Raw genomic sequence first — 24,159 nt, 5'->3', positions numbered from 1 at the left:
TATAAACAATGCTGCTGCTGTTGCAAAGTGAAAGTCTGGATCACTGTTTTACACTCTGTTTGACAAAATAAACGAGGAGAGTACCAGAGAGGTGATCATTGCACCATTTGTTATCTTAAAGGGCCACTCCACCTGTTTTACACCTGGACATATCACAGTTTGTGTTTGTGGGGAAATCTTACATGTATAAATTGCATTTGTAAAAAAAAAAAAAAGGGTACCCTGTTATCGTGCTTGTAAACAAACAGATCTCAGCTGTCACGGTTGAAAACATGCAATACAATAAGATTACAGTTTTGTTTCTTTTTTCTCTTTTTGTATTTACTTTCCTAAATCACACTGCATATCCTTCACATCTGCTTATATCTGTATGATTGGATGCTTGTCTTCATGCTCTTCGCCAAAACTACTGTGAAACCCAGCGATAGAAATTTCTAAAACATAAAAAAATAATTAATTTTAAAAAATTTAACGGCAGATGTGATCACGTGGTTAAGCGAAGTCCCATTATGTGGGTTTTCTTCTTGGCTTTCTTGGCATTTTGAAGCCGGATGTGATGAATGAGGATGCGTTGGCCCTGATTGTAAAACTGTAAAACTGGTTAACAACTTGAGACTGACGAGACATTAATTAGTGGACTAATTAATTTTAACGGACGCGTTATTCATTCCGTATGAACTGAAATTAGCGACTGAGCCCATAAAGTAATGTTTACTGAGGTCACAGAGCCAAGAAGTCAGGGCCCGCTTTCCCTTAGGCTTCAATATAACCAGAGGTTTTTCCACACTGCAGAAATTAAAAAGAAGTTAGGGTAACTCAATTCAACGCTGGCTACATTTTAGAACAGCAAAGCTAGACAATGGCAAGTGTTGTGTGGCTCGGGGGAACACATCTGATGTTACCACGGGTATGTCAGGCTTAATGCAAAAGTGTTACAAAAATAAAGGATGGAATTTGAAATGCAGTTTTAATTAAGTTGATCAAATACAGACTTTTATCAAACATGTTGATTACAAAGGGAACTTTTTAAAAAAAATCGTTTTCTTAATGAGACCCTTGTGACACAGGAAGATGTCTGACCTTTCACAGTAAAGGTCTCAGCAACAATAATGCTGAAAAGGACAGATTATAAGGTAAGTGAGTGTCTTGCCCTCATTCCTTCGGCTTTTCATATATTTTATAGTACTGCATTAAAAATGAATAATATTTAGCTGCACAAAAGTGTCTGATGAATCCCTTACACTTTATACATAATGATGATAATAGCTGGTTGGTTTCTACAGGTTGGCTACAGCAATAACGCGATCAAAGTAGCTTTACAGTGCAAGCTGTTTATGATGAAAAACACTGATTTGGCTGATTTCCCATACGAGTAAAACGTGAATTTTTAATCATTTGTGAAGTTTTACATATTGCTCACAAAAATGAGGAGGGGGGTAGAAGTTCACATCTGAGGGGGTGAAGCTTCTCTGCAGAAGTTCTGTTTCATCAGATGGTGTAGGGTTGCATCAGCAAACAGCTGGCTTCTAGTTCATCAATGAAGCATTAAACTAATCCACCGAGTTCTGTCACTGCAGATCTGAGGGCCCCAGTTTGATTAAAGGAGGGGACCGGGGAAAATGGCTTTACATAAAAGCATTATCAGTTATTTATTCAATAAATGTGATGATTACTTCAGGATAACAAAGAGGGTAAAATGTGAATAACAGACCTATCGTTACCATGAACACAAAAGAATTATCTAAACGTTACTCAGTGTTGCTCAAACGTTACTGGGACATAAAATCTGCACGTGAAGGATCATCAGTCAAATCTGGTGATTAAAAAAAAGAAGAAAAACATTTCTCATCATCAAAACGTCTTTCTGCTATAACAGCTCTCAATCGGACAAAGGGACTTGATGGCCGGCGCATGCGCATCTGCCCATGCCCTCATCCACTGAAGTCCAGCGAGGAGCCATGGAGGCGGCTCTGCTGCCTGTGTGCGGCTTTAACGTGGCCACACTCGCTCGTATCGTGATCACACACGGCTCCGCCACACTCCGGTCTCAAATTCATTTACCTGGAGACGCTAGAACCATTCATAATCAGTAGCGATCACACGTGCACGCGATTGGTCACCTTCTCCCTTGCCGTGACGTATTTTTCCCAGCATGCTCTGCAAGACCAGCTCTGGCTGAAATTTTGATACACGACGCTATTAAATAGCGGTAGAGATCTTTTATTGCAAAGTAGACGTGCTCCGGTTACCCACGGGTGTAAGTGGGCAGGGGTGCATAGAGACAGTCACCGCTCTGTAGAAAGTAACGCTAACACAGGGCTATAAATAAGCCCGGACAATGAGGGGCTGTTCGGCTGGTCCGATGGTGGTGAGATTTCAATTGATTGCTACAGTGAGTTACAGAACCTCTACGTTTCTTCTCTCCCCTCCCTCACCTCCGGCATTGACTAGCCTTTTGTGGGATTTAACAGACTAAACTAAAATGTGAGATATACTTAATCAGCTTTACTGCAAGTAGAAGATCAGAAAATGAATTCTGCTTTTTCCTTTTCAGGTATTTCTTTTTCCACAGATTTATTACACCTGACAGTGCAGCAGGTGTACTGCAGAGTCTCATCATCTAATACCTTCGTCTCTAAAATCTTGGCTGAATTTTCTCTACTGTTAAATCTTTGCGTTTTTATAGAACTTTTTTCTGCCACACAAGAGAGTAGGCGAGATTTATAGCATGACCTGATAGACTTCCTCTCACACCTGTACTAAACCCACAGTACAGATTTGGGCTCAGCTTGTTTTTCTCACTCAACTGTTTTGGTGGCAAAAGGGGCCTCAGAATATCACCATGACACACTGACCACGACAAAAACACTCAGAGGAATCTTATTCTGAGTGGATGAGCAGTGGCAGAGACAAGCTGATAGAAAACACAGACACAGTGACACTGAACACTGGGTCATAGAGTGTATGTATGAGAATACAGAAGCTCAATATCTATGTTGACTCATGTTTGTGTGATTTACAACAGTACTTCAACACAGCTCACACTGTTACACTGGAGGCAAAAAATAACCCCCAAAAAGAACAAAGCAGGTGATTCTATCAGCTGTAATGGTGTCATCTGTCCACAAGGTGTCAGGATTGGTCCATTCACTGTTCAATCCTTTGATATCCATGAATTTGAAACACTTCTTGAGGCTATTACATCAAAGTGTGAACATTAAAGCCAAACTTTTCTGTCTTTTTTAAGGATGTTTCAAAACCAATATTTGCAGAAATAATGCAATTTGTTGTTGTTATTATTATTGAAGATATTACAAATTATTAAACTGCTGCTGAAGCAGTTTTCATTGAATAAAAACTGAGCTGAGAGTGCTCCACCTGTCCACCTGGAGTCTGCTTCTGTCTTGGTGACACAGGTCTGTCAGTTTGGTTTAGGGATTTGATTCTGGCTTTGGATAAGAGGGGGCCTGCTTTCAAATTCCATAGGAGCCCATGTGGTCCCTAATTAACTCTATGAAAATTTATGCAGTCCATGTTTAGTTAGCAATTGATCCAGGTTTCGTCAGTGTTTTACCTATGTTACCGGCAGCTGCAATTCACAGATGTTCACTGAACACCTTATTTAGGGTCAAATAAGAGGTGTGAGAAGAAGTTTCCAAAATACAAGAAAAAGTCATTCAAACAAATTAATTCTCAGTTAAAAGCTCTGTTACATCCAGTTCGATGAGCAATATAGTGTTCTGATTATTACAGTCCTACCTGAGAAGAAATGACCTGCTCTCATTATACAGAGTGAACAAAGAAAACAAACAATGAGACCTCTCATCCAAGAAGCTTCTTCAGTTCTAAAAGCAAAGGGCTGCTTTTTTAACCCTAGTAGGAGTTGTCCCTTAAAGAAGTCCCATCATTTTTTCTGTACAGTGACCTGACAACTAAGAACAGACAGACAGCATCTACTATCTTTTAGACACTACTGGGATTTGAGCCCGGGGACCTCCGACTTACTATATTGCTTTCTCGGCTGGCACTTTAACCAACTTAGCCACAATGCAACCTAACCTCCCACAAAGATACGTAGCTAATCAACACGGAGAAATCAGGTATGTAAAAGCTCTGCGCTACAACCAGATCATCAGGATAACAGTCTGGTGAGGAGTAGTGGTGGAGACCAGGAGTGCATGCCAAAAGTACCTATGATCTCCAATTTCTAACCTCTTTGAAAAGTTGGTAGGGGATTTGCTAAGGACATAGGAAAAGAGAAGAGACATTCAGTGAGATTTGGATAGACCTTAAACTAGCCTGTCCTTAACAGTGATGTTCACCATTATGAAACTACAATTTGCATAAGATGGGCTACAAAACAAAACACTCAGTCCACACGTTGAGCAGAAATTAAATGAAGCTTATGCATAAGTTCAGTAAGGAAGATCTGTAGTCATTCATATGCCTGCTTTCCTGGGTGTTTGGTATCACATGTCAGCACAACAGGGACAAATGTCAACATAGTATACTCAAATAAAAGAAAAGAATACTTCCGCATGCCAGTAGGTTTCAGGGTTTTTTTTACATCCCCCACTTTGCCATGCCAGATGTGCCACCTCCTTCAGCCACTGAGCAAGTCTTTTCATGATGTTGTGTTGACTGTTTTTCTACAAACAAGTAAAATATAATGCCTGCAAACTGTAGTTGTGTACTGTCTATGGGGGAAAGTGTCAAAAATATGTGGAACCAAAGATCCACACATCCAGATACCACATTGGTCTTTGCTGTTCACTGACAAGTGAACTGATTGTGTTCATTTTAAGCAGTTCGCATCACTGCATTAATCGGGTCCTTTTGACTGTACTGGGGGCTGTAATTCACACAGTCAGTGTCCTGTTGCCATGAATATGATCTGAAACCAGCAACTGAGCCCATAAACTCATCACTCTCTTTCCTGTACTTTCTCAAATAAAGTTGGCATTAGAAGCATGTATTTTGTTTAGTTATAACTATGAAGGCTGGTGTAATTGTATTGAGTACTGCTACTGCAAATCAAAATCAAAAATCTAAGGTTCATTGAGATGTGCGAACTTGTAGTACTTTTTTATGTTGAGACTTAAAGTTTTCATTATTATTATTATGTAGTATAAAATTTAGAATGTCATGACAAATACGTTAAACCACATAATTTATGGAAATATGCTATAATTTAATGACCAATACATTAATTGTCTTTAGTGTATAGAGATGGTGGCATTTGGACTTTGATCGATTATTATGTGCAGATGAACTGACTGAAATTTTGTATGTATGCATAACTTAAATACATACTTTTAAATATGTCACTGGCAGGACGGCTCTTTCAGGGTATCATCATAAGTTGAAAGAGATTTCCAGTGATGGTCCATCTCTCTAACAACAATCTTCTTTTCCTCCTCGAGTCTTCTTACTGCCATGATGATAATGAATGCCCTTCTCTTTGCTCTGAGGCTGACAGAGTCTGAAATGCATTTAGAACAAAGTTAGAGACCAGTTCACAAAGAACGTCTGAAGTCATAAGTGATTTTAGGTTGACAGCTGAAGCTTGTGCTTCACGTGTGCTTGTTGTTGCTGCTTAGAACGAATAAGATAGCTGCACTTAACATAAAGTCATTGTGCAATCAGCATCAAACTTTTGAATCTGTTTTTGCTCAACTTCTGCCCACTCCTTTATATCACCGACACAGTCATCCAGTTGACTGTCAGTCACTGCCAACCTAAGCTGGCTTAGAAGAGCTTTTGTGGCCCACATTAAAAAGTTGGGATTAAAAAACAAAACATTAAAGACATGTTTACTCCAAATATTTAGAACACAGAGGAGTAAGCATCTAAAAATACAATACCAATATCATTATCTTCTGATATTGGTGGGTCAGAGAGGTGGCCAGGTTGTCTAACATTTGTTGGTTCCAGTGCATGGTCATAAGAGTTAGCATGTCTGTCCTGCAAACAAAGGAAACATAATGTTACCATTTTCTCTCGTCATAGTTGGACACTTCAAATCTAGTGCAGGATTTGGCCTTCTCACATGCTTTGGACTAATGTTTTGTGGTAACTGCAATCCTTGAAAGAACGACACTGCTCCACCTCCTCTCCTAGTGTCAAACCAGCCCCATCCTGATATGCTCCACTCCATTTCACCTGGATATAAGCACACGCACACACACAAATGCACATACACACAGAGACAAAATAAAAATAAATGACTCAAAAGGTGTTTGTGTTGCTGTGAAGTGTTCAGATAACGTGATTAAAGTCAGAATTCCATATCTGACATTTGAAATCATTGACTTTGGCATGAAATACTGAAAGAAATGGCTTCATGCTAAGAAGGTGCTGGAGCTCTGGACAGCTTTTTGTTACTCTTTCATGTTACGGCCAATACTCGCAGACAACATCCATGCAGAAAAAGTGATATGTCTATTGGCCAGCTTTTGTTGCAGGTACAAGGCATAAGCAAAAATGTCACCCCTGTACATATTTAGAGCACTGAGCAGCACTCCATACCTACACACTGCAAGCTCCAGTCCCTCCTCATCTACCTTGCTGCTGGATCTTTGGGAGGTCTCTCTGGCTGCTGACCACTCCCCTCCACAAACACCTCGTCCACAGACCTAAAATGCATTTAATTGCTGCTGACAATGATTTACGCAATCTCCTCAGGGTTAAAGGTTACCGTAATTCTATCTATGTAATTATAGTGTTCAGTCTTACATGTCTGGATGTGCTGTGCATGTAGTGCGCACATCTTCCCACATCTTCATCCTTTGCTATGAAGCTGCCGTCAAACATGGCCTGTTCCTCACATCTGAACAAAACAGCAATACATAATACATAATGATACAAACATTGCTACTACACATATTTTGCTGTACCCAGCTACATTCTTGAAATGGTAATGCTTGCGGTTTCCATCCACTGAAATTGCAAGCATGTCTGGGGCACATGCATGACATGTGAAGGGATCCTCCTTTAAAATCTTGTCTAATTCATATCTCACGGCTTCCCACTCAAAACAACCTGTCTGACAGTGGAGATCTTCCCCATCTGGTTTAAAATGAAAGACGTCAACAGAAAACAAATACGCTATAAGTGACTTTTAAATCCCCAATAAGATTCTGTGGTTTGTTTAATGTGCTTTTGTGTCAAAACAAATGACTTTCCTGTTTCTCTGTACAGATATTTCAACTAATTAATACATTAAATGTATGGATTTGTGTCCATACAATCTATATCTTCAAATTATCTTGAGTGAAACAGTACTGACCCTTATGTGAGTGAGTCCTGGTTGATCTTGACCCCGCATAGAGTCCATTTCCATCTTTGTCTCTTTTTTTCCAGTTTACTGTTGGTTCAGGTGGTTTCACTGGTACTGGAGCTTTCTTTTGCTTCAGCTCACCAAGTAAGTCATCAAGGTGTTAAAGCTCATCAATTAGTTCCTGCTGATCAGTCAGATTATCTAGGACAATTAAAGGTTGTTGAATTTTGAAGTCACTCATGGGAATAAGCAGAAACACACACACACACACACACACACACACACACACACACACACACACACACACACACACACACACAGAGAGAGAGAGAGAGAGAGAGAGAGACCAATAGAGAGACAGAAACAAAGACAAACAAATAAGGGCAGCAGTAAGCACAAAAGACTGACGTGGTTCTTAAAAGTGCCTTTGGGAGTTTTTCAAAAAGCAGATTTAGGAAGCACTAATAGGCTGATTGATGAAGAACTGTTGAGAACATTTTTCTTTGTTTTTGATGCAAGTTACCCAAAGTCATGCGCCCAGGTTCGGGAATTCCTTCACACTAGCATCTATCCCAGGAATACATGAATCCCAGGACATGAACCAAATATGATCAAATTAATGAGGGCTCGTTTAGCTCTGATGGAAGCGTAAAATGTCGCTCACAAAGGTGTATGAAATGATCTGAGAGGGAGATTCCCTCTTGCCACTTTTCCCAAGTGTTGATGTATGTTAAGCACTGAAAAATCATCAATTCATCCGTTTTTTAAAGTTAAAAGTTTTTACATGTAATTTGTTCTAAAAATAGAGCTGACTTTACATAGCATGTCTTCATGTTTGTTAACATGTACATGTGCTGTAACCAAAGACTGATTTTGTCATGAACTGGCTGTGTGGAGGCAGATGAGAACCCAAACGCAAAACTCACGGAAATAAAAAGCTGAACTCAAAATCACTGCTTTATTGCAGGCTTCACAAAGAAACAGAGCTAAACTGGGAATGCTAACTGAGGGAACACAGAAAAGCACACAGGTTCAGCGAGGAGACATTGACAACACGACACCAAACTGAGGGAGACATGCACATAAATACACAGAGGGTTAACGAGGGAAGTGGGAGCACACGGGAAACACAGCTGACACAGATAATCATAACAAGACACGGCAGGAGTAACACAACACTGATGGGAGACTGTCAAAGTAAAACAGGAAGTACACAGAGGTGCAGACAGGAGGAGAGAGAGAGACAGGAGAGCACAGGCATAGCGGGCTGGGGAAACATGGAATAACATACAAGGAGGGGAGACGAGGGCTCACAGATACACAGAGGGGCACAGGGGGTAAAAGTCACAAGGGGAAATCAAATAAGAAACAACTTAACAGAGCAACCCAGGAAGCATGGCCTAAATAAAGAACAAAATACAAAAAGACATGAAAACTAAGAATGCTGGGCCAACATGACCCGGGATCATGACAGATTTGAAGTAATGGATATAATATAATGAAGTATATACTTTTATGTTAATTGCATTTTACTTTCATTGATATATTTTTTATGAATTTTGGTGTCTATGTTCTGTGCATCACATGACAATAAAAAGATTTTTTTAAACAATCTGCTTTGGATCTAGTTTTTTATAATAAGTAGAAATCTTATGTTATGGTTGACGTGGAGGACTCACATGAAGCGCCTTGAGGCGACTTTTGTTGTGATTTGGCGCTATATAAATAAAATTGAATTGAACACGCAGGAATCCGAAGTTAGAAGCTCACAAGGAATTTATTTACATGGTTCTCAGGGTGTATATAGAAAAGGTGCAGAGATAGTGCTATGTACAAAAGTGGGGGGACAGGGCTCCAGGGAAATCCAGGGGAAAAGGCACTCGCTCCTTTCAAACAATCCACGCACACAGTCAGGCTCTCTCTCTCTGACACTCACCACACAGGATACAGGTAAACAGTCCAGGGATGCGAGTCAGCAAAGAACAGCAGTCACTCCCTGGCTTAAATGCTGGCCACACTAATGAGGCTCGGGTGTTGTTTCCTCTGAGGGGCGTGGCTGAGGGCGTGAGCCCGCAATGAGTTCCGCCTCAGCGAGAAAAAGAACGAGAGAGAGAGAGAGAAAGGCAGAAACAGCTGATCAGCGCCCTGCTGATCCTGGCTGTGACATTTTAACCCAAACGTTAATTGTAATATAACCCTTGTGATGGGTTTGAGTTTCGACCCAATTTTTGGTAACCTCAGCTTGGTCAATTTAACACAATTTTTGGACAGTTATCGTAACCCAGTGTGCTGGGTCAAACCAGTAACCAAACCCTGTTAAATTGAAAAAAGCCAGCGTTGGCTCGGTCCATATTTGACCCAGCGTTTGGTTACAAATTAGATCATTTTTAACCCAGCATTTTTCCGTGTGGTATATTTGAACTGGGACGCTCTCAACCAGTTGTGTGTGCAGTAATTTAAAGACTGAAATTGTGCCTAAAAAGGATCGGATTATAATAGTTGGTGATTTTAATATTCATGTCTGTTGCCCTGATGGTCTGCTGGCTCAGGAATTTTTAAATTTATTCAGTCATTTTCCGTTTACAGTCCGTTGAAGGCCCTACACATCAGCAGGAGCACACTCATGACCTGGTGTTATCATATGGTTGTAATTGACATTTCTCGTGTGCATGAGTTTAAAGTTCACACTCCACCCCGCCGCTGCTCTCTTCTCCTCCACTTTTATGAAGAAAATCTTTACCCTGAGATTACTTATTGGGCCCACCCCAGATGAGCTTCCAGGAAACCTGTACTCAGACCATGAACCCTGTGAACCCATTAAAAACCAGGCTCTCAAAACGTGTTCCTCAGCCCTGGTTAAATGAATCAACCCGAGCAGTCAGGCGTCAGTGTAGGAGAGCAGAGTGAAAGTGGAAGAAAGACAATTTGCAGGTTTCTTTTGAAATGTTAAAAGAATGTTGGAAATTTGATCAGAATACGGTGAAAATGAGAGAAACAGATATTTTTCTCAGATCATTGTGTTAAATTGTCATAATCGCCGTGTTCTTTAAGACTATCAGCTCTACTCTAAACAACCCTGAAAGCCTCTGCTGACACGTGTCATCAGTTCCTTTCTTTCTTTGTAAACAAGGTCGAGTCTGTCAGGTCAGCAATAGAACTTCCTACAGATGACCCATCAGTGTTTATTCCATGACTGTAAACATGTTTCCATTTGTCACTTCAGTCTTTACTCTGAAATACAGGAAATGACATCATGGCTCAAAATTTTTGTCGTTCAAACAATTCTTTATTTAACATTTTTTTAACTTTATTTAACAAAATACATTCAATAAAAACTTGAGAACAGGAAACTGATTTTTACTCCAACCACTGAAAAAAAAAGGTAACAACTGAACACAAACAGAAGAAGAACAATTTATAAAGATTAAAATGGAACTACAGGAACAGTTTGATTCACAGCCTCATTTGAACTTTAAGGAGAGCCGACCTGAGCTCTGTGGAGCCTGATCTCCAGGGTTTTAAGTTGGACTCTGAAACCAGAGGATGTTTCTCTCTCTTCAGAGTCACTCTGATCCTGTGATGGGAACGATTTCAGCCCTGCGTGATCGCGCTGATGTTTGCACAGAGCAGATGATGAAGTGAATGTTTTGGCACAGTGGTAACAGTGAAACAGTTTATTAGTAACGTGGGATCGTTTGTGTGCAGAGTATGAACTGAGATTACAGAAGCTCTTGTCACACTGCTCACAGCTGTAGTTTCCTTCCATGTGTGTAAGTTCATGCTCGTTACGACTACCTGACTGTGAGAAGCTTTTGTCACAGTGTCTGCACTTGTATGGTTTCGCTCCTGTGTGGACTCGTTTGTGTCTTTTAAGGTTACCTGCAGTGGTGAAGGATGACCCACACTGATCACAGAGGTGCTTTTTGACCCCACTGTGAAAGAGTTCATGTTGTTTTAACTCAGCTGATGTGGGGAAGCTTCTCCCACATTCTTTGCAGTATTTCAGTTTGTCTCCAGTGTGTTTACGTTGATGTATTTTTAGGCCGGCTTGCTGACTGAAAGTTTTTCCACAGATGTCACAACGAAAGTCTTTCCCACCACCACAGCGATGACAGGGTTGAGAAGTGGATCCATCTGTGTCGCTCTGCTTCTAAACAAAGACACAAAGACAGTGTAAGTCAGTCCTTCAACACTTTTATCCTGAAAGTCGCCTGAAATAAAGAGCATCTCTGCAGACGTCCAATTACATTTTACTGTTTCGATTAACACACTCAGTTTACTGGGCTACAATAACTACAATACTACCACCATAATACTACAGCAATACTTATTTAATATTACAGTAACATCTGACTTACACTTAAATGAAATGAAAACCTGAATAATGGCTCAGAGCTACTCTTCGGTGCAGTAGAAGTGCTAACATGCTAACACAATTTAATGAGCAGACTTGTTCCAAACAGTCAGACTGAACTTACAAGAATAAAATAAAAATACAAACCTCACAGTAACTGCACTTGTAGAGTCTCTTTCTGGTGTGGATCTGTTGGTGTTGTCTCAGGTACTGTGGAGTTTTAAAAGTCTTCTCACACAGGTCACATTGATAAGGTCTCTCCTCAGTGTGGGTAAACATGTGGCGTTGTAAGTGTGCGTCTGTTGTAAAGTATTTACCACACTGATCACACCAGTACACATCTTCTCCGGAGTGAATGCGTACGTGTATATTTCGGCTCCATAGCTGGCTGAAAGTTTTTCCACAGATGTCACAGCTGTATGCCTTAACTCCAGAGTGGGTAACTAGATGACTCTGTAAGTTGCTACTTCGAGTAAAAGCTCTGCCACACTGATCACAGCTGTAAGCTTTAACTCCACTGTGGACGACTTGGTGTGTTTTCAGGGCATTCTTCCAGGAAAACGACTTTCCACACAAGTCACAGCTGAACGGTCTCTCTCCAGTGTGGATGAGCTGATGTTGCTTTAGTTTAAACTTCCAGGTAAAATCCTTCCCACACTCGTCACAGGTGTTTTTTTTCTCTCTCTTTCTTCTGTGAGGTTTGTCGGCCTCCTGAGAGCGCTGACTTCTCGGTCCATGTTGGTCCTGCAGTGACAGAGATACAAGCAGAGGCAGTGAGTGAAATGCAGTCATTGAACAAACTGAAGCTTCAAACTCCCTCCATTAACACTAGTCAGGGCTCGCAAAATTTCAAAATCCCTGGTAGCCCTTTGGGCAGGGACTCAAAACAAACAAAACATGAAACACAAATTACAACATTGTATAAAAATTACAATCATCAACTCAAATACTTGGTTCTAATTGAACAGAAATTTCTATGAACTTGTAAGAACTGTGTAGAACATGAATCAGTCTGTGTCAGATCCTGAATTCAAAATTTCCACTGAAGTCACGGGTAAGTGACAAGTGGAACCAAGATCTAGGACATTTGCTTTTTGAAGTTTGCAAAGACTGCTAAATTTTGCCAGTGGTAGTTCACTCTTTACAACATAGTACGCTGTTCTAAACAGATTTTTCAGGTTTATTTTTAGTATGTTGTTTGTTTGTTCTGGGAAAGATATTGCAGACTGAGCAATAATGCATTTCTTGCATTTCTCATGGGTTCTAATGGGGGCCTTTCTTAAAATTACTGGTCCCAGTAACAAAGGCGCTTGTCGACTCAGAAATCGAGGGAAAACCAACAACACACCCGGCAGAACATTATGTTATTTATACAGGTGCACATAAGTGGTCTGCATGTGCGCATTCGCTGTCAAAATAAAAGACGCGCACCAGATATGAAGTTGCAACGCGCGTGTGGCGGGGCGTGGCCTGCGGTGCCGTGCAGAGATGGCGGACGCACCTGCACGGCATCCGCAATCACGCCCCGCCGAATTAAATATTGTACTGGGTCCTGTGGTTGTATTGTTGTGATAGTGTTGAGCGGGCAGCGGGAGAGCTGCAGCTCTGTGAGTATTGTGGACAGCAACCGTCAAAGCTTTAATAAAAAGCATCAAAATGCCACTGGGTCTGCCGTGTATGTTTACAGCGCGTTTGCGTCCATATAAAAAGCACTGTTTTTGTCCGCTAGAGTGGGATTTTCACGGCACATTCCGCACCACATCTCTGTGCGTTCATCATTTGTTTGAAGCCAGCTCACCTCCTGCAACCACTTTTCCGAGAATACGTGCTTCTTTTGTGGTTTGGACTCCTTCTGACATTTCTTTGGAGGTGGAGGAAAACCAAAGTAATTGCTTAAAGGAGCTTCTTCAACATCTTTAAGAGTTCTAAACAAATGTCTGTCCTCCTCCAGAAAATCTTATGTATGCAAACACGCGTTGCAACATCTTATCTTGTGTGCGCTTTTTATTTTGACAGCGAATGCGCACCTGCGGACCACTTATGTGCAGCCCTGGTTATTTAGCTCGTCATATTGCAGCCACAGAAATTCTTTTGTCCATGAAACCATAAAGCTGCACTGTCTTATTTGGCTCAGCAGAACTGAAATATATATCCTGCTGCTTTTACACACGCACTCACATAAGCTCAGCGATTCTCTGCGCGATCAACCTCTCACATGTTTAAGCTTGCTGCGGGAGATTTCACTTGTCATGTTTGCATAGTAAGCTAATGATTAATAAGACTATGTCAGAGGAATTGGTGCACAAATTATCATCACTCACCAATCAGTACTGTCGCTCTCTATACACAGTTCGCGCGATTGCAAAGTAAAACCAAAAAACAAGTGCAAATTCAAACGCAATTTCAATATGTCACATATTGACAGTGGCTCACCGATGCCAAAGACATAATTACCCAGCTACATTTCCAAAAGAATGTAAAAGCATTGACATATATTTTTCCTTCCTATGATAGCCCGACGGGCAGGGCAGAGAGAGATTTTGGTAGCCCGACTGGAAAAATCGCTAGCCCCGGGACGTCAGGCTAGCGATTTTGCGAGCCCTGCTAGTTTTAAACCTGAAGGTGGAGTGTGGCACCAAACACCTTAAAGGTCCCCTATCCCCACCTACTGGTAGTAGTACACATTACATCCAACCTGGTGTTAAAGATAATTAATCATTGTTCAAACACTCTAAAATCATTCCCATCCCTCCTACTTGTACACAAATATTAATGCTAACACTCAGAATAGTAATAAATGTTGTGGCAGGTAATTTCAAATGCAGCGATTCTATCAGCCCAACAAACATCAGCAAACACACAAACTGTTTGTGTGCAGTTTGTCTCACAATGTGATTTAAAGACTGCAGTAAAATCCTCTGCAGGTTAGTGCAGGATAAGCAGGCAAGTTTACTGTAATGTGATGGATTTAAGTAAAGAACAGTGTGTGACTGGTGCACAGTGACTGTGGTGCTCATGTCAGAGTTAGATTACATCAAGTGTAGCAAAGATTAACTTAAACTTAAGCTCATGATGCTGACATTCATTCACTGAGCTCCACCCACATACCAACAGTATAGTGTATAATATAAAGACAGTGTACTGTCAGTGTAGAGAATGGAAATCAGCCAGGACAACTCATGAAACATCTGCTGACATCTGGATGAATTCACAGAGAGCAGCAGGTCAGCTGATCACAGCCTGTACATTAAAAAAATCTACTGGAGCTCTCAATAGAAATGATTGTGAGCTGTGACCCTTTTCCCCACACTGAGCCACTACAGCTGATTTTAGGGTTGAATCCTGCTGAATCCCACTTTAACATCTTCCTGCTCATTTTGATGTTTAGAGGCAACGTCACCGTCTAAGATGTAGGCATTGTATACATTGTATACATTATTTCTACATTACATTAATATTGCACAAGGTTCATTTAGTTTAGCATAAAATATACATATCAGTACTTCAGCTTTTAACGGAGTATTTCTTAACACTAGTATCTGTCACCTTCTGTGTTGAGCTCATTGTTTTCTCTGCAGTGGCTGAGCTGAGTCCAAGTAGCTGAAATTTCCTCTGCTGCTCCGTCAGACTCTTCTCCTCCTCCTGATCAGCTGGGACACAAAACAGAACTTTGTTAAGCTCCACACTGCACTGAAGAGTCAAAGTGTCTCATATGTTCATCTGAGAACACACAGAACACATTTTAGCTTCCTTGGGTGGACAACTTGTTTGAAACAAACACAAAAGGTTTGAGCACCGATACCAAATTCAGCAGTATGGCACACCAGTACCAGGAGAGCAATTAACTATGTGCACGTTAGCATATGCTACTTCCGGTGCGGAAACTCCTGTGGGGAGCTTTGTTTCCGGTGTCCTATTCGCGCCTGGTTTACGGTCCAAAACAAGTTAAACAAATGAATGAATCAAGTGGCGATTTACATTTCTATAGATGTCTTGGGCATTTACCCAATATATCTGTAAATGATGTTCATCGACTTGTCGATATTTTCCCCCCGCGCCTCAGAGCAAAAGAGAAAAGGGATTCAAATGTTATATTTCTCAGCTGTCCCTCGTTTATTGCGGGTGTTATGTTCTAAAAATAACCAGCAATAGGTGAAATCAAGTAGCCAATTTTATTTTTTGACAGTGCAAAACGTTTGGTGGACATCGTGGACATACAGTACTGCACTTCAGAGTCACACTGCTAGCGATCGATGCAGCGATTCTGTACTGTACAGGAGAGACGTCACGGAGGAGATCGTCTGCAGCGATCAGGACGCAGGACACAATGTGACGTAAAAAAAAAAAGCATGCAAACTTGCACTAAAAAATCCGTGAAACAGCGAGGTGAAAGGTGAACCACGTTATAGCGAGGGACCGCTGTAATTTTGAAGGTAAGTCACAACATACCCTTCGTAAATACTAATGTATAGAAACCGTTACCAGCAATCTTTCATTTTTTGTGTGGCTTTTTTCACGGTTTGTTAACATGCTGTGTAGGTGTGTACTTGACTAGCTGATATCGACATAATGGGGGAAACATCTGGTTTGACTATTCTTCACCTGTAGTTTGAATGCTGAACATTTGCCTGTTTAAATCATAAGACCAGTCACTATACAGAGATGTGCTTCTGAATGTGGACGATGTGTCTTCTGCTGCAGTAATGCAGTTCTGCTTGTGTTGAGTGATGTAAACAACTGATCGATCTAAACTCTTTAAACGTCAAAATTGATCATTAGATTTTTTTATGACACAACAGCGGTGAGTGTTCCCACCTTCTGCTCTTTGTAACTTAACGCAATCTTTCCGTTTTCGAGTTTTGGACATGATTTTGGAGTATATCTTCGCAGTAGCGATTGACCGCAAAGTAAAGCTACCGGAAATGCACAACCCCACATCCGGTCTCAAACCAGGAAGTTAGCATTGTCTCGTGCACATAGTCAATTTCTCTTTGAAAAAGACCCTGGCAAAGAACGAAAACAGAACAATCAATGGGTAGAGTGTTTCCCAACCACTGTGCCGCGGCATATACGTGTGCCGTGAGAAATGATCAGGTGTGCCGTGGAAGATTATCCTATCTGGTCAGCAAAGAGGCACAGAAAAGAAGATCAGACACCAGTGAGGGAGGATAAGAAAGACAGACGCAACAACATTGTCATCCCCTATGTAGCCGGTGTATCAGAAAAACTTCAAGCAACTTAAAGAAGTCCAGACGCTTTTCTTTGCAAGCTCCTTTGACAACATGTTGGGTCTTTTGGAGCCGGAAGTGACCTTATATGGATGAACGGTGGTGCTAGCTAGCTTGGTTAGCAAGCTGCATTCATAAACTGTGCAGGTGCCACAGAGATGCTAAGTAGCCTTAATAACAGATTAATAAAATAACAGAAACTCTGATTACAATGAGCTCATTTAAAAGCTTTCTTCTAATAAAATTATTTTCTTCTCTGTTTCACAAATTTTTTGCTGATATCTTTCTGTAAATTAGTTTAAAGCAGCTTGATTTAATTTAGTCAGATTTTTTTCCCAACTGGTTCACAAAAACTTGAGAAGAGACACCGAGGAGAGCAACAGAAAGACTCATTCAGGAGCTAAACTCAAGATTAACTAAACTCGGATTAACATTAGCTCGGTGCTTACCTTTAAATCAGTCTTGATAATAATCGGAGAGAAAAACGCCATAAAGCGGGAACTCGGCTTCTTCTTCTTCTTCTTTTGGATTTTTTGGGCGGTTAAAGCTTTAAGGCGCATTACCGCCACCTGCTGGACTGGACTTTTCATGTCCTAAACATCATCAATTGGCCACAAATTTGTTGGAGTTTCTGTTAATAGAAAAGATGGAATTCAAGGATCTTGTTATTTGGTTTCTTTGTTTTCATCATTTACTCTACAATTTTCTGCCAGTGTATAGCAAACCCCACAGCTCAAATCAATGAAGAATTTAGTATTTTTAACATATTGCTTAAGCTGGAACCAGCAGCTATATAGGCCTAATTTTTAATCCAAACATGTGATAGAGGTTTACCACCAGGAGAAGCAGACTGTAAATAAAAGACTGTGCTACTGAAAACCGTTAGTCTGACTTTGGATTGTAAATATGTTTCCATTTGTCACTTTTGTATTTGTATATGCAGTAGCGTTTTTTGATACGGGCGACACGGGCGGTTGCCCGGGGCGGCATAGTGGTGGGGGGTGGCATCACGGGCATCGGCAAAAAAATAAATAAAATAAAAAATAGCTCGTAGCTGAGAACTCCCGCGGCAGATAGTAGGGGCGGCATTTCAACATTAAAAACTCCAAAGAAATCTAGTGGCTTTCGTGTGTTGAAAATCCCTCACTCTGTTAAAAAATTGACAGATTGATTGTGCATCCAAGTTGTGTGCTAAGAAAACACATACAGATCATTCAGTTGGCTCTTACTTGCAAGACAGTTTGGACATCATTCATTTGCTATCTGATCCTCTGCTGGACGACACGAGAGGCTGAGACCACTGAAGACTGTCATCAGAACTGTCTAAATTATCTGAATGGAAAGAAAAAGGTTTGAAAAGGGTTTATTTGTACCATCAACTACTTACAGACTAACAAAGAGCATCAGGAGAAGAAAACATGGAGTAATAACATGAGCAGCAACCAGCAGAGGGTGCACTATCCTTCAGGTGAGCTGCTGAGCAAGGTGAGCTGTAACGTCCTTTAAATATTTGAGCAGAAATGCTGCAGCATTCACAGGTTTCCTTCTTGAAGACATGTGATCTGACAGGCTGAACGTTTCCTTGGTCCAAAAGAAGAAAAATCTGATTGAAAGTTTTAACCTTCTCAAGGCAGGCGTTGTAGATTTGCAACAGTTAAAAGCTAACAACCTGATTACCCCACATACATATTTTATGAGTTTTTCTTTTACTCAGAAGTACCACTGCACTTATTCTTTTGTGCATTAGCAACAAAAACTTAATTTGAGCCTGAGAGGCTTAACAGGGAGAACAGCTGGACAACATATGGAAACACAAAGAAATGAGAGGTTAGGGATTAGCCAGCAATGGAGGGTAAAGGTGATTGCGAGAACTGTTTGAAAAAGGCTTCGGAGACACAGGTGAGAATGAAACGGTTTCAGGTGACAGAGAGGCAGGATTTCAGGGGCCACATAGAAACTGTTGAACCTGTTACCCCATAAGTCTTTGTCTGTGGAGGTTCTCAGTCATCCAGGTCATGGTAGGCTAAGGAGCTTGGAAAGAAAAGAGACTGGACTTCTTTAAGTTCCTTGAAGATGTTTCAAACCCCCTTCTGAGAAGCTTCTTCAGTTTTAAAACCCAATGGTGGAGAGTCCCAGGTATTAATCAGAATTTTCTTCAAACACGACCTCCCGGTCCACTTCAGACCCAGCCACACACTCTGACACAAACTACTTGATCCCAACAACAAAACTCCCAAACACAAACTAAACAATATAGTGTTTGGTGTGCAGTACAGCGAGGAGTGCTCAGACCTATACATGGGAGAAACCAAACAGCCATATAATTTGGACCAAGAACGATTTCAGCTGTCAAATATTCGTCATTTTTTCTCACATTTTTCTCACATTTTTTTTTCCCTTTCCAATTTTCAAAAATACACAATGGCAGTAAAACAATATCAACATCCATTGTGTGTGTGTGTGTGTGCGTGTGTTTTCTTGCCTTGTCTCCTCACCATATAGAGTTGTGACAGACTTCCTGTTTCTGGCTTTAATCCCTCCACATAGCTACATTGCATTTTGCACACCCACTGCTGACTTTACCATCTTCATTACTTCAAACTGAAATCAATCTTCTTCTTTGTGCTTTGTCCAGGCTGCTTTTTTCCTCTGGCTGAGTTGTGTCTTTTGTCACTGCACACCTTCCCATTGCTTCAGCGATCGGGGTTTACAGTTGGGGATGACCTTCCAGCCGATTTCTCAAATGTGTTGCTACGAGCTCCTTTGAGAGCTCAGTAAGAAAGAGCCATCATGCACTGCTGATGTAAAAATGGCCATTCTTGAATTCAAGGTGCTGAGCAGTTGAAAAGGTGTAGTGTGGCGATGTAAACTTGTACCACAGCACCATGGGCCACCTCTACAGCAGCCACTCCTTTCTTGTTGACATAGCTGACTATGGTAAGGCTGCCATTGAATCCAAACTCTGTGCTGTAAACCTCGCAGGACTCAGAAGCCTTCATCAGAGGAAGGATGTCTGCCTTGTTCTATTGTAGAGTCCCCACAATAGTGTCTTCAGGGGACACCGTGGAAGAGTCACATTGGAAAAACGTAATCTGTGGTGATGTTGGTCTTGTGTTTCTGAGTCTACTACACAACGTGAATAACACAACATGTGTGATCTCAGGCTCAAAGAACGATCAGCATAGTTTTTCCAACCTGTTTCTCCATCTTCTACAACACCTGATTCATCTTCTCAGTCATGTGACCTGCCTCCGTCATCCAAAGGTTCCCCTGAGTGGGTCCTGCAGGTTCAGGGATGGACTGGAAGGAGACAGCATGGGGAGGGCCTGAGAGAAGTCCACGCACAAGCAGCAGTGTAATACTGTGATTTTACTATTGGTTCTTACAGCTGCGTTATTGAACATGGAGTTTCCTCTCAGTGTGTCATGTTTTTATTAGACCTGAAACTCATTCGGAATATTTGGCCTCGTGGATATCATCTTGCTCTCTACATAATTTGGACTGTTTGAAGCTCGAGCAGCTCATAAAATTGAAGGTTTTTAATTTGATTAAGAGTGAGTCAGAAGCTTCATTGAAGCCAGTGTTATTAATGATTTTTATTGCTCTTTGTTGTAATATATATATTGGTTAGAAATGCTCTTCATTAAGGACACCACCTGTCACTGGTTTAATAGCATGCAGTTCCTCACTGTGACCACCTGAGGGCAGTAACATGTCATCAGTCAGTAAATCTCTGCTGACAGTGTCAGTGATTCTATCAGTTTAATAATATCTGTGTTCACATATAAAGCATCATTATCACACTAATGAACATTAATCAATCAATCAATCAATCTTTATTTATAAAGCACTTTTCATACAAAAAAAAAATGTAGCACAAAGTGCTTTACATAGTTAAAAGCAGCCCACCCCACCCTCCAACTCACTCCCAACACTCTCATTAACATAAATGATGTGAATACACACATATCCCCCCCCCCCCCCCCCCCACACACACACACACACACACACACACATACACACACACATACACACACGCGCACACTTAAAGAGTAAAAATTGGGCTGGGCTCGCATGAGCCAAGTGAGGAAACACTATAACAGGGAGCCGTTTGCACCGGGAGCCGGTCACAGACCGCAGCCTCCAGGCTGGGCACACAGCAGGAGGGAGGCAAAGGAGCCCCCCAGCCAGGCTGAGAGGACCCCCAGAGACCCAGCAGCCACAGTCGATCACAGCCCCGGTGCAGAGAGCGCCCTCTGAGGAAACACTGGAGATATGACACAATAGGATACAGTTGTGGTCAAAAGTTTACATACACTTGTAAAGAATATAATATAATGGCTCTACCGAGTGTCCCGTTATTTCTAAAACTCTAATTTTTCTCTGATAGAGTGATTGGAACAGATACTTCTTTGTCACAAAAAACATTCATGAAGTTTGGTTCTTTTATGACTTTATTATGGGTTAACATAAAAAAGTGATCACATCTGCTGGGTCAAAAATATACATACAGCAGTGCTAATATTTGGTTACATGTCCCTTAGCCATTTTCACTTCAATTAGGCGCTTTTGGTAGCCATCCACAAGCTTCTGGTTGAATCTTTGACCACTCCTCTTGACAGAATTAGTGCAGTTCAGTTAAATTTGATGGCTTTCTGACATGGACTTGTTTCTTCAGCATTGTCCACATGTTTTCAATGGGGTTTAAGTCAGGACTTTGGGAAGGCCATTCTAAAACCCTTATTCTAGCCTGACTTAGCCATTCCTTTACCACTTTTGATGTGTGTTTGGGATCATTGTCCTGTTGGAACACCCAACTGTGCCCAAGACCCAACCTTCGTGCTGATGATTTTAGGTTATGTTGAAGAATGTGAAGGTAATCCTCCTTCTTCATTGTCCCATTTACTCTCTGTAAAGCACCAGTTCCATTGGCAGCAAAACAGCCCCACAGCATAATACTCCCACCACCATGCTTGATTGTAGGCATGGTGTTCTTGGGGTTAAAGGCCTCACCTTTTCTCCTCCAAACATATCGCTGGGCATTGTGGCCAAAAAGCTCGATTTTTGTTTCGTCTGACCACAGAACTTTCCTCCAGAAGGTCTTATCTTTGTCCATGTGATCAGCAGCAAACTTCAGTCGAACCTTAAGGTGCCGCTTTTGGAACTAGGGCTTCCTTCTTGCACGGCAGCCTCTCAGTCCATGGAGATGCAAAACACGTATGACTGTGGACAATAACACCTGTGTTCCAGCAGCTTCTAATTCTTGGCAGATCTGCTTTTTGGTGATTCTTGGTTGACTCTTCACCCTCCTGACCAATTTTCTCTCAGCAGCAGGTGATAGCTTGCGTTTTCTTCCTGATCTTGGCAGTGACGAAACAGTGCCATGCACTTTATACTTACAAACAATTGTTTGCACTGTTGCTCTTGGGACATGCAGCTGCTTTGAAATGGCCCCAAGTGACTTTCCTGACTTGTTCAAGTTAATAATTCGCTTTTTCAGATCCATGCTAAGCTCCTTTGACTTTCCCATTGTAGCGTTTGTGGGCGTTTGTATCCAATGAGCCCTATTTAACTGGCCTAAGAGAAGTCAGCAGCTGTAGTCACTCATAATCACTCACAAGAAGTTAAGAGGCCATGCTATGAAGCTCAGTTCACTGACAACTTTGTAAGTCACCAAAATTGCTAATTCATGTTGCTGTATGTATATTTTTGACCCAGCAAATGTGATCACTTTTTTCTGTTAACCCATAATAAAGTCATTAAAGAACCAAACTTCATGAATGTTTTTTGTGACAAAGAAGTATCTGTTCCAATCACTCTATCAGAGAAAAATCAGAGTTTTAGAAATAACGGGACACTCGGTAGAGCCATTATATTATATTCTTTACAAGTGTATGTAAACTTTTGACCACAACTGTATATACAGGGTAAAATGATAAAATAAATAAGAACGGGATACAATATAAATATAAATAGAGTAAGAAGATTAAAAAAATGAATAAGAATAAAATCAATAAATATTAGGTAAAGTCTAATTGGAGACTTTATCTCCAATTAATCTGGACTGAATATGACCACAGCTCTATTTTTCTCTTTTAACCCCCCCTGTCTGTACCTTTTACACTGTACCTGTGAGTATCAATCATAACCGTTCCCAAAACTTTTGCTCCTCCCCTTTGTGAGTGTGGACGCTTCATCTCTTTGCTCTTGAATGCTTTGCTTCTTATATTGATTTTTATTGATTTTTATGCTGATTTTTTCCCTTTTTTCCCTTTTTCCCGTGTGAACTTACCTGCGATAACTTCTGGACACGTGTAGATCATTAGGACTAGAGTGTTCTTAACAGAAACAGCAACATTTTATGGTTACCTTGTCCTCAGCGCTCCGTGTGTCTGTGGCCTAGACACAGCTGAAGCCTGATTACAGCGTCTGGGCACCGAGCAGCCTCAATAGCCTGGAAAGGTGCTAACCGCTAGGCTAACTAGCAACAAGATGCCTTCCCTCTCCACAGATGACTACCACAGCCTCCTGCAGAAGATTGCAGTACTGGAGACAAAAATTCATCGCTTAGAAGTAAACGTGGAGGTAAATGGACTGTGTGGAAATGAAACAACCTTGCCTTTGATTCAAAACAATGGCGATGAGCAAGCTAGTACACAGCTAAGGAGCACAGATAACATGACCAAGAAAGTAGACTCTGTGCATTATTATAAATCCTCAAGTGATAATCCCCCCTTAGACTGTCTTGGTGCAAAACCAAGACATAAATCATGTCTCCTGGAAGGGGGAGGACGTATCACAGGCAGGGCACAGCGAGCTGAAATCTCTGAAACCGACTGGCCTTCACTTCCTACGAGACAGAGAAGCTCTTCTACCCCTGTATACGGGAGGAAACAGGACTGGACAACCGTGAATAGGAAGGTTAACAACAAACCTCCAAAACAACTGAATGTGAAACTGCAGAACAGATTTGCTCCACTATCAAAGGACCCTGGATCTATATCGGACAACCATCCATCTAAAAGCAGCGAAATAAGGTCTGAAAATCTGTTGAAAAGTGAAAGGCCACAGGGAAAGCTAAAGGCTAGGCCTGAAACTCTGATTGTGGGTGACTCTGCCGTAAAGGATGTACAAAGGATGTGCGGTAAGAACACTAAAGTCCTCTGCTTTCCTAACGATATGGTCAACAACCTGAAGGAGAGAATTCTTCAAATTGCAGATGAATATCCAACTGTGACAAACATTGTTCTGCATACAGGGTCAAACGATGTGTCCAAACAACAGTCGGAGGTTCTGAA

The 24,159-nt window shown here is 41.2% G+C and overlaps 1 protein-coding gene across 1 annotated transcript; it reads right to left on the bottom strand.

Moving 5' to 3' along the window:
• Positions 1 to 10,723: 10,723 nt before the first annotated feature.
• On the bottom strand, positions 10,724 to 17,368 carry LOC143420489 (uncharacterized). Its single transcript, XM_076888692.1, has 4 exons — positions 17,311 to 17,368; positions 15,180 to 15,283; positions 11,781 to 12,377; positions 10,724 to 11,429 (listed from the first exon to the last, which is right to left on the bottom strand). The coding sequence occupies exons 2-4, from the start codon at positions 15,195 to 15,197 to the stop codon at positions 10,752 to 10,754; spliced, it is 1,293 nt and encodes a 430-aa protein (XP_076744807.1). The 5' UTR covers positions 15,198 to 15,283; positions 17,311 to 17,368; the 3' UTR covers positions 10,724 to 10,751.
• Between the last annotated feature and the right edge of the window lie 6,791 nt (positions 17,369 to 24,159).

This window comes from Maylandia zebra, linkage group LG9 (genome assembly GCF_041146795.1).
Source record: "Maylandia zebra isolate NMK-2024a linkage group LG9, Mzebra_GT3a, whole genome shotgun sequence".
Taxonomy (NCBI): Eukaryota; Metazoa; Chordata; class Actinopteri; order Cichliformes; family Cichlidae; genus Maylandia; species Maylandia zebra.
Note: the sequence above shows the minus strand (reverse complement) of the source record. Positions and strands in the feature narration are given on the sequence as shown.